Raw genomic sequence first — 18451 nt, 5'->3', positions numbered from 1 at the left:
TTGTGGTATGACATTCCGGTTCCTTGTTGCACAAGTTCCTTGTTAGTTAACAGCAGTTTTTGGAAGATGCTCCCCTAGACATTCATACTGATGACACCTTAAATTTACATGACGACCTGACTCCAGTTTGCTGAAGAAGCCTCCCCTCCTCCCTCTTTGTCTCTACATCAACCACTCTCTCTCTCTCTCTCTCTCTCTTTCTCTCCTCCCCCTCTCTCCTTCTTTCCCTCTGTGTTTTTCTCCAGAGACCCACACTGAACACCACACTGTTCTTACCTACTGGCCCTCCACCCCACGCACACAAAGAGTGAGAACCGCAGGTAAGCTTGCATGTGGAGGCATGTATTTGTGATTTCCTGTTTGATTATTACTCTTTATTTCTCTTTTCCGGATGCGATTATCAGATGTCACTGCTAGGCTTTTAAGCAGTGGCTAGTGCAGCAACAGAGAAGGCAAGAATACCAGTGCATGGAACGAAAAGTGGTAGAAGTTTGATGATGTGCATATTGTTTATGTATAACAGTGTATTAGCCTAGATCTTACATGTTTATATTGATCTGAAGTGCATTTTTAGGACTGTTTCATAGAATTCCACAACTTGAGACTCTTGAAAACAATCTGTTGCACTTGGATCCAGTTTCTATCTGCATTTTTCATGTGTCTGGAATTAATCATTCTGGTTCTGCATTGTCTGCAGGGTCATATGTCTGGTTTTAGTTCATTGTTCTGTGTATTTGCATCGTTTATAAAGAAAAGTACGGAAATCACTTTATTTAGTGTTTCATACATAATACATATTTTGAAGATCAGTGTAATATGGATGTGTGTGTGTGTGTATGTGTGTGTATATATAGTGTTTACTCTTGGAACATCTGTGTTGCATTATTGCTCCCATTGCTGGTTTATGTAGAAATGTATCAAGTTGATAGATAGTGGTGCTGGGAGCAATGCAGCTTGCTTCAAACTGCAGCTGTAATGATGTGGCTCAACACAGATAATTGAATCAAGGAATCCAGGAATCTAGTCGGTTGGCGTGAACTCTTGATGGATAATAAAATACTCTGTGAAGTGGGTGTGATAATATGGTATAGGTAGGTGGGTAAGATTGACATCTGTCTAGCACAGGGGTCGGCAACCTTTTTTAATATTAAGTGCCATTTTAAAATGTTCTTGTTAATCATTGGCCATATCAGCATTAAGCCTGCCATCATCTTCCTTTGCACCGCATTGTGTGAAAAAGGCAACAACAACTAGCCAATCAGAGGCAGAGTAGGGTGGGTCTTCATGGAATGTGGATGGGGAAAAAGTCAATCAAACTACCGTAAATAACAGGCTGTGGTCCTGCCAATGGCTGTGAAAGAGGTCATTTGGCATGCGGATTGGAACATTTCCCAAAAACTCTTGCACACTTACTGCTAGTGTGCCATTGGTTGAGCTACCGCGTGTCAATGGTAACCCCTGCTCTAGCATAATAGCTTAAGAGTTTTGTTTTATAGTTCTTTCATTCTTTAGTTTTCTTTTTTTAATTGATAAATCATATTGTGCCACCAGAATTCTAACTATAAACCTTCAACAAAGCACTATTTATGTCTCACAATAATATATAATATACAATAGTTAACATTTGTGTGTTGCTCTTGACCACTCTAACCTTTCTAATGTATCCGCTGCCTCTGTTTGTTCCACAGACGTTATGTTCCCTCTCCGTGTACCCCTGTTGGTCGTATTGGTCAGCGTGGCACTGTGCCAGTATTATGATTATGACTACCAGCCTCATTCTATGCAAGGACCCTCAGGGCCCAACTGTAATCAAGAATGCGACTGCCCATTCAACTTCCCCACTGCCATGTATTGTGACAACCGCAAGCTCAAGTTTGTTCCAGTAGTCCCAACAGGGATCAAGTACCTGTACCTCCAGAACAACCAGATAGAAGAGATCAAGGCAGGAGTGTTTGATAATGTCACTGATGGACTTCGCTGGCTGATACTTGACAACAACCAGATTACCAATGCTAAGATAGCAAAGGGCACAATCGACAAACTTACAGTCCTGGAGAAGCTACACTTCAGCTACAACAACCTGACAGAGCCAGTTGTCCCCCCCTCAAAGTCCCTTGATGAGCTGAAGCTAATGCACAACAAGTTATCCAAGTTCCCCTCTGGACTCTTGAGTGACAAGGAGAACTTGACCTCCATCAACCTTCAGCACAATCAGCTAACGTCCGATGCCATCGGGGGGGCATTCAAAGGGCCAAAGAAGCTGCTGTCCCTGGACATGAGCCATAACAAGCTGAAGAAGCTGCCTGCCGGAGTTCCCAGTTCACTGGAAATTCTCTACGCTGACTACAATGACATTGACAGTGTCGGAGCAGGATACCTGAACAAGATGCCCTCGCTGCAGTACCTGAGGATCTCCAACAACAAGCTGGTGGACTCCGGACTCCCTGCTGGAGTGTTCAATGTGACATCACTAGTGGAGCTGGACCTGTCTTTCAACAAACTGCAGTCCATCCCTGAGATCAACGAGAAGCTGGAGCAACTCTACCTCCAGGCCAACGAAATCAACAGTGAGTGGCAACTGTCAATCTTCACTCTCCTAAAAGCATTGTTCAACTATTTGACTATTTTCCTAAAGGTGCCATGTGGAGTTGTCTTAGTCAAGTTATGTTAGCATTCAGTTTGTCTCACCAAAACATGCTGTGTGTATCCTTTAGCTTATTGCTTTACCTTCCTCATAAAACATTTTGCTGAGCCTACTTTTGTAAATAATTTAAATCATGCATTATTTCCATCCATGTTTGCTGGCTTGCATTCTTCTTCACTGCCTTTGCAGGCGCATTGCATCTTTGTGCGTTATCGACTGCCATTAGAAAATAATAGCATTAAACCACAGGAATCGTGTATCACCTGCTTCCTCGTCTTAGTGGTCACTAGGGTTGGGCATCGAGAACCAATTCCTACTTGGAATTGTTTCAAAAATTACGATTCCAGTGGAATCGTTTCTTTATTGGAATCGTTTAGAATCGTTTGGAGAATTTAGTTTCAAATCTGATCATGGGTTCCAAATTTACCATGCGCAAGTTTTGGTTTCCGTAGCGGCCAGGCGCTTGTTGTGTTGCAGCCATGGAGCACAGTAAGAAATGCTCTAGTGTGGCTTTATTTTACGTTGAAAAAACCCGGTAAAACTGCAACCCACTATTGAATCAAAATAATACATTCCTCTTATTTGTGAAATAAGCATGTGACCCATTTCAATTCCACCCCTCAAAGAATCTGAATCAATAAGAACCGGAATCGAAAGGAAGAATCACAATTGGAATCAGAATCGTTAAAATCCAAACGATGCCCAACCCTAGTGGTCACAAAGTACCTTTGACCCCCAGAATAAGGTGGTTGAAAGGTATATAATAACTTGTCTCCATTTTTGATTCTCTGTAGAGTTTGACCTGGCAAGTTTCTGCAAGCACATAACTCCTGTCAACTATTCCAACCTGAAGCATCTGCGTCTGGACGCCAACAACATCACACACAGCAGCATGCCCCCTGACTCCTCCAACTGCCTGCGCCTTCTTTCAGATGTCATGTTTGAATAAGGACCTCCCTCAAATCTATGACCTCTCCATTACCCCCTTTTCTACTACCATTATATGGCTCAGCCCAATGCCTTCTGGATTAAAATTGTGTAATATCCCTCCTGACATAGTGCTCACATGTCCTTGCACATAAGTAGTATGCAAATCTGATGCACTGTAATGGCATCTTCATCAATTAAAATATATATCTTGAATAAATCAAGAGCTGGGCAAATTTGATGGCAAGAGAAGCTAGCAACAAGTTTGCAACATACTATTGGCAAACATCAAACATAAACATGAAGGCAAAAAATAGACAAAAAAAATACAAAAATACAAAAAGTAAAGGACCAAAAGTTCTATGAATAAAAATCGATTCATATGCTTTGATTTAAAACACACACTTTAAACATTCCAAACTTGCATTTGATTACATTGAATTCAGACACAATGGAGTAAATGATGGCTCCAATGTCTCAATTCAATCATCAATCGTCATTTTGTTGTCTGTCTTGTATGTTCTAATGTTTAGCATGTATAATATAATGTGGGTACAACAAATAATCCATTGCTGTGCAAAGGACCAGCAAACAAGGACTGTGTACTCAGATTTCAGTGTGTAGTGCCCAATGTGAGAAATTATGAACAAATGTAAAACAGCAGTAACATAGAAGTCACATTTTTCAACTCGTGAATGAATCAAAGTGGTTTTAAGGTTAATACCATTGTTATTTACTTGTGTCTGCCTTTTTTATAAATGGTGCCTTGATGCAAATACCCTGATGTCCCACTGATTGACTCCTTTGAACTATAAAGTACACACACATATATATATATATATATATATATATATATATATACCAACTAAGACATTTCTATTTCTTCACAAAAATAACTCCTTCAACCCAAATTTAATTAGGACTTAGCTCTTTGTGAAGAGTAGAATAAATGACACATGCTTAAAAGGCATTGGTACTATCCTTTAAACTACTGTACTTTCTCTGCTCAGTTAAACGTTGAAATGATTGAAGAGTCAAATTGTTTCTTTACGTTATCTTACTTCATAGCTGTCCACTTTCATGTGCATTGCTGATTTGTATACATTTGCATTACTTGCATGCAACCAATGGTACCATTCTTTTATAATAAACTACAGCTTTTGCAGTTAAGGCGCTCTCATTGTTACGTTGTTGTTCACCATGTTTGATAAATGCTTCTTACTGATACAAAGTCAACTTGACAGCAGTGTCTTGAATTCAGGATTGTCATTAATGAAGTTATGTTATTAGAATATCACATTTTGTTTAGGTCATTTTTCATTTTATCATGATTTCTTTTGTGGCCTTTGACTCGTAACTGCTCTTGGATTTGCTGTGAGAAAACCGGACACAGTTGAATAAACTATGTTTCCAACATACAGTATTTGTATGATATCGCTTTTTAAGGCTGCTGTAATTAATTTCGAGCATGTATGGAAACAAATTGATTAAGCCATATTATTTGATTCAGGATACATTAAATGAAAGGATGGTCTTGTATGTTGATTTTATTTGCTGATACGTTTTTTTGCTAAAACTTTAATTTGTGCATCACTTCTTAAAGGTCCAATGTGTGGGAATTTCTCCCATCTAGCGTTGAGATCATATATCGCAATGAACTCTCTCGTGCCATGCAGTTCAAAGTAAGTATTACAGCTACTATAGCCTTCACGCTTTTTTCTGATGACGCCGGTCTCTTTTCAATATCCTTTTTCTTTTTCTGGGCAAAGAAGAAGACTCCTGTTCCTGAAATTTGGATTTTGAATACGTGTGGTCCTCCATGTTTTCCTTCTTCAAACTCTTCAAACGGGGCCAGGAAGCGACAATACCCATTAGCAGCACCTGCGAGTTTATCATGTGACAGCGAAAACGCGAAAGGCGGAGCAGTATATCCTGTATGTCCCTTACCGGCTAACGTATTTCAAGATGGCGTGTGAATATGGAGCGTCTACTCCAGTTCATGCAAACGCAAATGTAAAATTTCAAGCCAAAAGGAATACTTGGAATTGATGATGGTGGTAAATATTAATGAAAAGGACAAGTTTGTGAACGGGCAACACAGATTCTGAGAATGAACAACTAAAAACGTTACACACTGGACCTTTAACAAGGCATCCCTTATAAAGGGTTTATAAATAATGGTTTAAAAAATTGTTAGTAAATCTTAGATTAATTCTTTATAAATCCGTAATTAGCCACTAAGAAAGACAATGTTGGGGTTGCCAGATTGTAAAAAGAAATTTGGCCGATATAATAAAACAATTTAACCACATTTGGGTATCTCTGCAAATTTCTGCATTGATGTCACTGACTGCATTGTGAATTAAGAATCATATTGCTCAAAAGACATGGTAACCATATGAATAATAAACATTAGAAACCCCTCTCTTATAGTCTGGTTTTAGGAACAAGCTAAAGCCAAGCGAATGGAGCCAACAAACAGAACAGCACAATCGACAGTCAGTCTTGTCCACAGAGATACTACAGTATATAACCTGAGTATTTGACAGGGCATGATTTGTTGCAGAATTACTCTGTGGAGTGTGCTGTCATTTTTGGCAGCTATCATCTTCCTTTCTGGCCGAAATCTTTGGGATTTACAAAAGGAAAGAGTTTTTAAGATGGATGGAAGATGCATTTATTTATTCCCCAAGGCCTGTTGCGTTTTAGATATACTGTTTACATTCATGGCCCAACTGATTTCAAGGAGCCATACCTTGTGGTCATCATCTGTAGCTTGTGTTCCCCAGATTTAATTGTGTGCCTCTCAAGTTTATTGGAGTAGTTACATAAATAACCTATCATTTTTATTCTGTCCTATGTTTCAATGTAGCTGTGAGTGAAACAAAAAAACTGCTGGTCCTGGAGGGATGCAGGGGTTGCAGGGTTTTTCTCAATACTGCAGCTTTAAGATATTTTCTGCGTAAATCTACCCTTTCAACTGTCTCAGACCGAAACCACAATTATCCCATGACAATTTCAAAGTACTTTATTTTCTCAGTAATGCTTTCCTGTGGAGCGTTAACACAAACAGTTCTCAGAGAGGTCTGTCCTAGTGTCCTGTTTCCAATAAGATACATTTTAGTCTGCACATTTGGCTTTTCAGGCTCACTTGTAGTCAAAAGTGATACATTGAAAGAATGATGATGATAATGCAGGTTCATCAAAAGGTTTCTTGGGCCATTTTTCTACAGAGAAAATATTTTTTCTCCATTGTTTTGCATCTCAAAAGGTCACTACAAAAAAGAGTAATAATAATTAGAGTTTTGGCCCCTTTAGGGGGCGAAGTGCTTTTAGTCTTGTAATTGAAGAAATGTTTTCATGGTGTGCAAGAGGGAAATAAAACTTTATAATCAGCACATTCCTTGTGGTTTCTGCACCATCTTTCAAAAGGTCACCATCCATTTTAGCCTTAAGAAGACTGAATATATCTTTATATGGAATTGATGTTGGTGTTTGGAATAGTCTATATCCTCTATATCCTCTAAAATGTCCCTTGTGATATATGAATGCACTGACACTGTGAATAATAAATCAGGAGCAAAGATTCATAGTCACTGTCTTTGGGTGTGTTATATGATATATCACTTTTTTATAGTATCAATAGTGTCTTTACAAAGCTGTGCACTAACTGTTACAACACCCCTAATCCTGGCAGATGTGTACCAAATGTGCTGAAACCACTAGTTTCTTCTTAGAGTATTAGTCAAAAGTTCCATATTAGAGCAGACATTATTTAAAGATGGTAAGTTAGTTGATTAGATTTGTGGCATTTATAGTTATAATGAGAATGGCTTCCAGATGTCCCATTTGATTCCTGCTAGGTGTTTGTAATTAGAGCCAGCTGTAAAGTTGAGTTTTACTTCAAATTTGACCTACTTATGTAAATGAAAGTCAGTAGTCCTCTGTCTTGGAGGTGCTGGGAGCTGATTTAAATACCCAACACTTCTCTGTGCCATCTAATACCAGTCAGGAGGTAAAATTATTAGCAGTCTATTCACTGCCACTACCATTACAACATGTTACATGTTTGTTTTAACAGCTTTTTTTCACATTTCACATGTTTTTATACAGTCATTTGTGCAGATTCCCAATTTAGGGCAATTTCCTCCTCTTCCTCCTGGGTCTCCCTTATTTAAATCCTGAGTGGAGCTCCTGCTGCCTGTGTCTAGACAATAAAGTCCTTTTATAAAGCTTTAAGCCTTACATCCTCCTGTTACAGACGGTGAGTGAAAGTATAATCAGCTGTTGCAGCCTGGCAGCCCAACTCCAAAGATCAAACTCTATCTCTGTTGTTATTCATATTCTGTCTCAAACTTTTTTCCACATTTTGTCACTTAACTGACACTCTCTCCTAATTGTTGTTGGATATTTCCCTTCCTCTTTTATTTCAAGCCCTCTCCCCATCTCTGTACATTTCTCTTGTCTCACCCTTGTCCAAAGAACTTTACAGTAACAAGGATCATGTGCATAAGGAACTGAATGTTTAAAGCTTTAGTGCATAACTTTTTTATATTATTGAACGTCTGTTACATTCAAGTTGCTACAAAGCTAATTTAGACCATCAGCTCCATACAACTCCCTCTGTATTTTTCAGTATGGCTATGTTCAGAAGATTGTGTTGTACAGTGACTTTCCCGGGCAGAAGTTTGAGTGAAGATAATTACCTTTTCTGAAGAGTCCATCATGTTTTTTAAATCCTCCGTGTTGGCTTTGGCTACTAGCAACTGCGTGGAGGAGGGGTGGGGAGCGCGTCCGCAATCACAGAAGGCTTGCGCCGACAGTGTTGTTGTCATTAGTTAGAATTCCTCATGGGGGCAACAGAAACTACGCACTATAGCTTTAAATTTGAATTTGAAAAACGACCTGTAGTTTTTAGTATCGGTCAATATACTGTATATGTTTTTCTTATCCTTATTACTCACCCATACTTATAACAGCAGGACTAAGAGTTTAAGGCCCTGTGAGACTGTATTAGGCACAGCAGTGCTTTGAGCTAAATGCAAACGGCAGCATACTAACATGTTCAAAATGCCAATGCTAACATGCATTTGTAGGTATAATGTTAGTCATGTTCACCATCTTAGCTCAGCGTGTTAGCATCATTTTTCCTGAGAGGAACATAAGTATGTGTGTACCAAATGTAATGGCAATCCATCCAAAAGTTGTCAAGACATTTCACTCAAACCCACAAATCAACCTCATGGTGGCACTAGAGCAAATGTCAGGGGATCACCATAGTCAGTAGGATTTATCATCTGGGAATCAAAATTTCAAAAAATCTATCCAATAGTTTTGGAGTCAGGCCGAAGTGGTTGGCCAAGCTACTGACAGACAGACCAACATTGCCAATCCTAGAGCAATGCAGAAAAACAATGATGAGCAACAACAAATACTTCAAATACAAAAGAAACTGTGGAACAACAGGACAGTAGTATTCTTAAAATATTGATGTGCACACATGCAGTTTGATTTGCTTCTTCATCTTTGGATACATATCGGAAAACATCAAATTAAAAGTGCACAACAATACTAAAGGCTGTCTACAGCAGCAGGTTTACTGGAATTACAATTGTCCATGACATCTTAAGGGTGAGACACTATAAAACTAATAAGGTTGAACTTTTACTTCAAAAAAGTGATTAACTTTAATAGTGACCTGGGGCTCCCGCTCTACAACGATAGACACTGTTGTATTGTGAAGCTGTTTCTGGCAATGAATGTAAAAACGTTCTACAGTGATGTCATTGAGTAATATATTATCCCTGACAGGCATGATGGGAAAAACTACAAAAAGAAGACCTGGGTTGTAAAAGAAAAAGAAGGGAATTTTCCTGTAAAAAGTTGGGTGTGAATGTCTGAGATCAGACCCCTCTAAGCTCCTCTCTTACCTCACCTGACAGCCTAGTAAACACATCCCTGTGTGGCCTGTCAGCTGAAATGAGCCATAAAATGACCATGCTCCCATCCCCCAGAGTAATGGGTAAAGAGTGAATCCTCCATTGTAGACCAAAAGGATAAGTGGGGTGGAATGACAGCAGTTTCACCCCTACACCACATTTATGACTTTTTCTACAAAAAAAGAGGAGACCAAATGAGAAGAGGTGGAAAAACACTGCTGGGCTGGTAGAAAAGTAGGCAACACAAATTCTGAAAGGACATCCCAACTATCACAATCGTCCTCCCACCAACAACAGATGCTCCATCCTCTCTGTTCAACCAGTGGCCAAGGTGCAGTATCCTAAGGGGAATCAAACCAAGAAGTCTAACTGGGCTAGACAGTGACACAGTGGACAATCATCAGAGCTATTCATTGGAGAAGCAGAAGAACCAAACCAAACCACACCTGGCTGCATGCAGACCACTCACACCAGTTGGAGGAGCAGGTAAAGATGATCTTATCTTTCTTTAATAATACATCTGTTTGAGAGAGGGGGCAGTGAAAGCCTCGGACAGTGCATTTTTCAGAGGGTTTGCATCTGATTGGATTGATCTTTAACTTTCATGTGGTGCACCTTTCCACCTTATGTTTCAGAACTTGTAGGTAACATGTAAAGTGGGAAAGTAACCTTGCAAATAAAAGGAGGCATTGAAAATGTTTAATGTAAATGTCTCAAATGTTACATGGATTTTTTCTCTCAGTCACACTTTATTTTATGAATGTTTAACAAGGAACAAGATATATTGATTGATAGACACTTTTGTAATCAATCAATTTAGCTATAGTTTAACTTCTCTAATTCTAAGCCTAAGAATGAATGAACTAAGAAGTAAAAAAAACTGTGGCTGTTCAACATTTGCAAATGACACACATCTTGGAAAGTCACTTTCACTTTCAAACCTGTTTTTTCCACATAATAATTATCCATAAACACAGTTACTTTCTCCGCTCTGGATGCAGTAAGCCATACAATCTCTTCCAAGTGTTTCAAAGTCATGAAATGGATTTCAGCAAAGCCATCAACTGGAACAGATCCTGCAAAACCCACAGACACAAAATCCCTGGCAGGAAATAAGCATTATCATATTTCTATGCATGTGTTTCTCCTTAGTCTGTCAGGCAGATTGTAGCCAACATTTGTTTTCAGTAATATATGTTCCATTTTGCAGAGATATGTGAAGCCCTGAATCACCATTTTCAACAGTTGGCATGTAAATCTTGATCCACATTATTAATGACTATTGTGTTGTAATGAGACTGGGAGGGTACCCCATCTGTTGTGTGTGCAAGTCAGTAACAGTTTCTATGAAATCACACCTAGTTTGAGTTCAATCAAACAAAAAACAAAGCATTATTTACACCTCATTAATTGTATTTTAGACCTTTTATTGACATTCATGTTACCTTGAATAAGGGTTACCTATTGGTCAGGTGCTTGTAAACAGACAGCTGCGTCTACCCTTGATCTAATGGGTGCACTAATGCTTTTCAGATGGACAGTTTGACTGATTCTTGATCTCATCCCAAGCCTTTTATAAGGCTGCTGGTTGGCCATAGTATGAGAGGCTCAGTGGAGGTACATTCTTAATGTAGAGGTAACAAACTGGCTGTCCTGTTGCTTAACAGACTGGGTTGCATGCCAAGTAGTCTCACTTTGCCAGACCTTCCTCCACAGCGCTGCGGAGGAGGGTCTGGCGAGTCCACACAGCGTTCCGGGATGGGAGAAAAACATGCTGTGGTTTATTGGCATTTTTTTTTAAACCAATCACAATCGTCATGTGTGGCACAAAGCACCAGGAAAAGCCACGGTGCCTCTGCAAAATAGCCTTTGGAAGGAACTTGTTTTGGTGAAACGTGTTGTTGTTGTTTTAGTCGTGCAACAGAAAACTCAGATTGGACAGATAGTCTAGCTAGCCTTCAGAGATCTGAGTTAACCATAGTTCTCATAAATCGACCAGAGTTTAAAATTCCAACACAATCAAAATGGAAGGTAACGGACATCCGACTGAAAAGAGTAAAATCCAGTGGAATTTCAACGGGAACGGAGCAATCCCGGAAGTGGAACGTTGTGGATTTAGACTACATGGACTACTATAAATAACTGTTACTGCCAGTAGGCTCTGCAGTCTGACAGCTAATGTTGTTAGGACAGTACTGCAAACGTGTCCGTTCATGTAGATGGTAATTTGTCTTTGACGTACAGTTCCTATAAACGTGCTCAGGGCTAACGTCTGGATATGTAACTGATGACACAAGATAACAAACGTGTAGATAAATGATTACTGTTCAAAAATGCACCTTGGCAAACAGAAGAGGAGCTCTGATGAGATTGTATGGCTGACCATGGATACATTTCACTCCTATCCTCACACAACTCAGATGGGATTATCCTGCTGCATTTAAGCCTTTGCCGTCATCACTAGAAATTAGCGCAACCTCACGCTGGCATGTTAAAAGGTCACCAATCATGACGCTGGGATAGCTTTTACAAAAACAATTTGCCTGACCAGCGTGCACTAAAATCCCCCCAGATTAAGCCTGACCTCCATCCCATAACACCATCACCTACCATGTCTGCAGACAATGTTTTGTACTTAAGTAGAGTGCGTCATCTTTGTGCTGGATGCTTAAGCAGTCAAGCATGGACAACGTGCCTTCCCTTCTAACAATGTAAACTTAGGGTACTGATCAAAATCAATTGAAGCCAATGAATTCATAGAGTTGCCTTCAACCTGCCTAAAGCCATATCCTGCAGGAACTATTCAAAATACATTGAATAGTGGCCATGACAAGACGCACATGCCCAGAAATAATATTTAAATATGTGTGGTATATTTTAGTTGCAGCACTGTGTTGCCGTTGTATGGAGAAGGAACTTTGTAGACACTGCTCTTGGTATAAAAAGATTTATTACATCAGAGTTTTCAGCATCAATTTACAGACCCATGGATATCTGGAGAGACGACCGACCCAATCTTCAAAATTTATCGCTCTGCCTTTTCTTTGTGTGATTCAACTTATATTTCAATGCATTGTATCAACATAGGACGTAATTTTGTAAGTATATGATTGGACCAGAAAACTAACCAATCAATGCCTGTTATCTGGCAAAACTCCAAAAAAGGTATCTTCTGTCTTGGGGGGACCTCTACTCATGTTAACAATTTCCAGATGTTCTTAGTGAATGTAGAGTAAAGTTCATGCATCCTCCTTATACCAAAAACTTAGATCACAATGGTAAATAGTCAGATACCACATATGCCGTGGCAATTCAAAGTAATTATTATGGGATCCAATGTGGACCACCACCTCCACTAGTCTATCTGTTTGACACTAGGCAGGATGGTCCATTTATACATTTACACTAAATTTGAACGAAGATTTATCAGACCAAGGTCAAATCCTCCCACCTAAAACATCGTCAAATTTTGGTGACCATGTGCTTACCGTCCTGGTAGACAGGCTTGATGGCCTGTTGCTTACATTTCCTGATCGGTATCCCGAATCCTGATCTGATCGACGTGGGCGGCAGCTGCACAAAATGAGCACAAAAGGTCGGTAAAGGACGCTAAGGGATTTGTGAGTCGAGTTAAATAGAGATCAAGCATGCCAACCAAGGGAGGAAGGGTTGTGCATGTGGAAGTCAACAAACAAAGAACAGGTACTGTAGGCTTGTATTAGCCTGTTTTGTAAGTGGGCCATGTCTCAAGTACTAAAAAGGCTTAGCACACTTACACCATCATGGGATTGTGACCTTTGATCTTGGGAGAATCTCATTGGCCACGAGAAGCTTTGGTGTCCTCATGAGTGATGGTTGGCACAGGGTGAATGAAAAAAACTAGTGGTACAAATACAGGGAAGAGAGAGGTACAGCCTCATTATCGGGGACTACGCTTGGTAACTTGCTGAGGAGGAACATAGGCAAGAGGGAATTTACAGAGTTTAAGGTAAGCTGGCTTTCTGGAAGGCAAAGACATTTATACGTCTGGATAACGGGTTGGTTGTTTGGTAAATGTTTGTCTTGCAACAAGTGATTGGGCTTTAGCTTTAAGGAAGCACGGATCACACTTTTATCATTTGTGCCACACTTTGTTTCTCAAAGCTGGGTCAAGAAGCTTTGATCCCTGTACAGTGAGAAAGCGAAGGCACATCTCTCAAAACAGGTGTGCCAGCTTTGTCTTTGAAGTGCGACCATCTATGGAAAAGTGTGGCCTAACGCAAAATTAGTTCCAGACAAACTTGGAGTGCATCAAGAATTAAACAAGCACCAGATGGCAGCTGAGAGGAATCAAGTACAGGCTTAAGAAATGGGTGGAAAGCAGATTTTGTTTGTTTCACCTTTTGCATCTCACTTTTTGTCCTTTACCCCTCTCAGTGGCTAGTACCAAGTCGTCTGCCCTTTCCCTGAACTGACTGCCATCCCTAATGGGGAAGAATTCAGTTATCCTTAATTGAATGTGTGCAATGCTTGCATATGCGTTTATTTGCATGCACCATTGCATCAGCTGTACAAAACAAGTGGACTTCGAGATGTGTGGCAGGTTTAGCCATACATGTTGCAACAAAAAACATCTTACACCTGATATCCAAAATATTCAAGTCTAAGCTTCAAGATTGTCCTAATGCAATTAAAGTTGACCTAGCTCTGCATCCTGTCTTTGGAGCTTTACTTGTCATAGGCAGGCAAAGAAATTACCCGGAAAGAGCAGGTTACTCTGCTCTGTTGGCAGCTGCCATTGGAATTTAATGATAATGACATTAGTGATAGAGTAGGCAACATACACTGGTGGTGGCTGATTTGGGCCAGAGTTTTCACAAGTGTGCATTTGTGAACACTAATGGCGCTTTTCCATTACATGGTACCAGCTTGACTCGCCTCGACTCTACTCGCCTTTTTTGGTTTTCCATTACGAAAAAAAGTACCTGGTACCTGCTAACAGGTACTTTTTTTAGTACCTCCTCAGTCGAGGTTCCAAGCGAGCTGAGGTGAGCCGAAAAGGTGACGTGAAAGCGACAGACAGGGGTGTCCTGAACAAACCCGCTATTTTAAAACAGTTTAGCCAGCTGTTTTTTTTTTGCTGCCTCCAGCTTAATTTGAAACAAAATGTGTCTTCTGGCAACAACAACACACATCTTCGACGTTCTGTGTGTGTGCCGCGTTAGGTCACAGTAGTTTACTGCGGCGCTGCTTGTTTACAGTTCTGCGGAGGCTCCGGCAGAGCTTTCGCCGTAGCCTAACTACACACACACATGGCCGGCTCCACGCACACACCAGCGCACAAGTGTAAACATCAGGCCACTTTTACATAGGCTACATAGGCTACACAGGCTACGGCGAAAGCTCTGCGTGGAGCCTCCACAGAACTGTAAAACAAACTCAAGTGGCCTGATGTTTATACTTGTGCGCTGGTGTGTGCATCGATACGGCATAACGACCAGCCACCCTGAGGCGGTGCTAAAATCTGCAATGGAAAACGGACGCACAGTGTGTCGAGTCGAGGCGAGTAGAGTCGAGGTGAGTCGAGCAGGTACCATGTAATAGAAAAACGCCATAAGTCAGCTGAGGCATTTGTATTTGATGCCAGCTACATGATTTGCAGTATTTAAAGTGACTGTATGTTAGATTTATGGAGTGTTGCTGTAACGGCCTTACCAAAACTGTTGTTAATCTAGAATCACAAAACAAACACAGGGACCTTTGCAAATTATAAAACCTTATCTGAGCCTATTTATCTTAAATATCTAGGGCATTCTGATGTCAATTTTCCCTATTCTGTCTTAAAGCCTGTGTAACCATCTATAATATTGTTTTGTATCTTCTTTTGAATCATAGTTTGGGCCACGGAATGGCACTTCTCCTGAGTCTTCTCTGCACCTTGTGCCTGGTGGGGCAAGTTCTTGGCCAGGACATGCCTTATGAGGAATATATGGCCCAGATTCAAGCCTGCCCTAAAGAGTGTCGCTGCCCCCCCAACTTCCCTCGTGCTGTCTACTGTGATAATAAAGCCCTGAAGAGCATCCCCAAAATCCCTACACACACATGGTATCTCTACCTGCAGAACAATCTAATTGAGGTCCTGTCAGCTGATGCCCTGCGTAACGCCACACAGCTGCGCTGGCTGAACCTAAACCGCAACAAAATCTCCAGTGAGGGAGTGGAAGAAGGTGTCCTAAGTACAATGTCTCACCTGGCGCACCTCTACATGGATGACAACCTCTTGTCCTCTGTGCCATCTCCCCTGCCAGCTAGCCTAGAGCATCTACTTCTCTCTCGCAATCGAATTTCCAAGATCCCTGCTGGTGTCTTCATTGGTCTGGATAAGCTCAACCTCTTGGACCTCCAGGGGAACAAGCTGATGGATGAAGATGTGACTGAGGTGAGCCTGAAGGGTCTAAACAACCTGGTACAAATCAATCTAGCCAAGAACCAGCTGAGTAGCATGCCACTCGGCTTACCACCCACCACTACCCAACTTTTCCTTGATGGCAACAATATTGAGAAGATCCCAGCCAGCTACTTCAAAAGTTTGCCAAAAGTGGCATTTCTGAGGCTCAACCACAACAAGCTTGGCAGCAGTGGCGTTCCAAAAAATGTGTTTAACGTCTCCAGCATTTTGGACTTGCAGCTGTCCCACAACCAGCTGACTGAGGTTCCCCTCATTCCCTCAGGCCTTGAACACCTTCACCTTGACCACAACAATATCAAAAGTAAGTCTGTGACATTTTCCCAAAAGCACCTACTGCTTTTTTCTGATTATAGTGATTCATTTGAACTGTAGGTAGATGCATAGAGTGTTTCTTCTATGCATTTATTAAATAGGGTTGTTTATCAGAAAGATATCCTGTAATGCTATTGTAAGTAATTTATTCCCTTTGTGTATTTACAGGTGTAAGTGGCGCCAACGTCTGTCCTGTCGCCGTTGACACTGTGGATGACTCTATCAATGAAAGTGTTCCTCGACTGCGCTACCTTAGACTGGATGGCAATGAGATTAAGCCACCGATTCCCAGGGATGTCATTCTGTGCTTCCGTCTCCTGAGGTCCATTGTCATCTAAAATAAATCCTAATTAAATTCTAATTTCCTTCAACTGATGATATGTGAATCCATGCAACAATGGTGATATGAGTACTTTTTGCATGTTTGTGAAGCTCAAATATTTGACACTAGTTGGCATCAACTTGTTTCATTGCTGTGAATTAGGAAAAAGTTCCTTTCAGTTCCAGAAAACATTGATATTTTAATAAAATCTAAAAGAAAGTACAACATTGACAAGGAACTGATGGGTTAGATGCTTTACTGATGCTGCAATATGTTGACAATTAGATGTGCCTTATTTTGGTGTAAACATCTGCATGTACAATTCAGAATGAAAATCTGATTATAATATAGCATGACAGTGATTTAGACGGATAGGAGGACAAAATGTGTTGATGACATGTTGAGGACTCATTGTCATTATGCTTCTTTGAGCAGGAGGCAAAGCTTATTAATACATTGGTAAAATATCACTTTTTATTTTTTTCTAATATTTCAGGAAAACCTTTGCTTTATACTTATAGACTTAAAGCCAAATGACTGATCTTGTGTTCTAGGTTTATGGTCTTTCTATTCTATATCATGCTTATTTACTGTAGGTAATTTATTTGTATTTAATATTGTGGGAAAATAAGTAGAAACCTGTGAATATTCATGGCCAATATTCCTTAACGTTTTGTATACAAAGGAATGGGATAACTGTTTTTAAAAAATTCCAACACACTTTTTAATTCTGGTTATTATTCTGAATAAACTGAGCAAGAGATTTCATTTTAATTGTCTTCAATTTAAATAAAACATCTGAAAATGTGCCCAAGTGTAATTTTGTCATGTTTATACAACTCCAGCATTTAGATTACATTTGAACGCAACCTAAATGTAAATGTACATATACGAATTATGATCATACTATTTGTTGTATGAGGGAGTTTTTCCACCAAATTTTATTTAAGATATATTGCATAATAACGTAGGGAACTAATCTTGTTATTAGAATTAAACATACAGTACATCATCATCCACATAACATCTTCAACCAATCAACCAAGTGACAGTAGACTCCCATTACATGAATTGGGTCGCTATAAAACAAACTTTTTGTGTGTCTGACACACCCTTTTGAGCTATGAAATTACAAAACTGTGAAATAACATGCATGGATTAGTAGTTCCTACCTTCACTTTGTTCCTCTGCCCAAACATTTGAAGGCTCCAGATAGAGCTGGATGATATGGCCAAAAATATTAAATCTCAATTTCTTTCAAGCCTGGAGATGAAATGAAAAACATCATGTTCAGTAAGAATTTAAAAAAAGACCTGCACCACCTGCCAGGCTGTCATCATTATGCATATTTAAAACACACAGGTTATCCCATACCCATATCCGTAAACAGTGACATGAATGGTTGTAAACTTGTCACAGGTAATGACTTAAGACAGTTAAGACACTTTATGTTGATTTTTGACTAAAATTATATTTTGTACATGTTGTAATAACTCTACATCATCTAAAAACTAAAATTTGAATTAATCAATTGGGTTTAATATATTCCCAGCCCTAGCTCCAGAATAAACGTACAAAACTTAATCCATGTTTCTGCTGGCAATGAATTGCCACCTCACTGTCAATTATTATGTGAATGCTTCTACAGAGTGGGCCAACTCCGCAGGACTTCTCAGGCTCTTTACAATGGACTGTGTCATACTCTTTGTGCATCAATCATTGTGTCAAGATATTTTGGGCAACATTTAATTCAGTTACAGTATTTGCCTTTTGAGAATGCCTGGCAGAAGAAAAGACCTGAATAAAATCTGAGCCTATATGGCAGGTGCAGAAGGATTTCTGGCATTCTGGCTACGTCC

General features: G+C 39.9%; 2 protein-coding genes across 4 annotated transcripts; both read left to right on the top strand.

The window, feature by feature from the left end:
- The first annotated feature begins 245 nt into the window (after positions 1-245).
- lum (lumican) lies at positions 246-4349 on the top strand. The gene is made up of 3 exons (XM_031313314.2): positions 246-320; positions 1689-2567; positions 3439-4349. The coding sequence occupies exons 2-3, from the start codon at positions 1694-1696 to the stop codon at positions 3591-3593; spliced, it is 1029 nt and encodes a 342-aa protein (XP_031169174.1). The 5' UTR covers positions 246-320; positions 1689-1693; the 3' UTR covers positions 3594-4349.
- A 5409-nt stretch (positions 4350-9758) lies between these two features.
- kera (keratocan) lies at positions 9759-17360 on the top strand. Of its 3 annotated transcripts, XR_004896099.1 has the most exons (4): positions 9760-9996; positions 15385-16259; positions 16439-16760; positions 16799-17360. XR_004896099.1 is itself a non-coding variant. In XM_031313312.2 (3 exons), exons 1-3 carry the CDS (start codon positions 9965-9967, stop codon positions 16606-16608), a joined length of 1077 nt encoding a protein of 358 aa, XP_031169172.1. In that variant the 5' UTR covers positions 9759-9964; the 3' UTR covers positions 16609-17360. The 3 variants fall into 3 exon arrangements, 2 of the variants coding, with proteins under 2 accessions (XP_031169172.1, XP_031169173.1); XM_031313312.2 differs by having other exon boundaries at positions 9759-9996; positions 16439-17360; XM_031313313.2 differs by lacking the exon at positions 9760-9996 and adding an exon at positions 13383-13498 and having other exon boundaries at positions 16439-17360.
- Positions 17361-18451: the final 1091 nt, after the last annotated feature.

This window comes from Sander lucioperca, chromosome 20 (genome assembly GCF_008315115.2).
Source record: "Sander lucioperca isolate FBNREF2018 chromosome 20, SLUC_FBN_1.2, whole genome shotgun sequence".
NCBI classification, from domain to species: domain Eukaryota; kingdom Metazoa; phylum Chordata; class Actinopteri; order Perciformes; family Percidae; genus Sander; species Sander lucioperca.
Note: the sequence above shows the minus strand (reverse complement) of the source record. Positions and strands in the feature narration are given on the sequence as shown.

Excerpts from the sequence above, each read along its gene's own strand:
- lum (XM_031313314.2), top strand. The coding sequence starts at position 1,694 with ATGTTCCCTCTCCGTGTACCCCTGTTGGTCGTATTGGTCAGCGTGGCA. Across the intron at positions 2,568-3,438 it reads CCAGGCCAACGAAATCAACA|AGTTTGACCTGGCAAGTTTC; the intron begins GTGAGTGGCAAC and ends GATTCTCTGTAG.
- kera (XM_031313312.2), top strand. The coding sequence starts at position 9,965 with ATGCAGACCACTCACACCAGTTGGAGGAGCAG. Across the intron at positions 9,997-15,384 it reads CACACCAGTTGGAGGAGCAG|TTTGGGCCACGGAATGGCAC; the intron begins GTAAAGATGATC and ends TTTGAATCATAG. Across the intron at positions 16,260-16,438 it reads TGACCACAACAATATCAAAA|GTGTAAGTGGCGCCAACGTC; the intron begins GTAAGTCTGTGA and ends GTGTATTTACAG.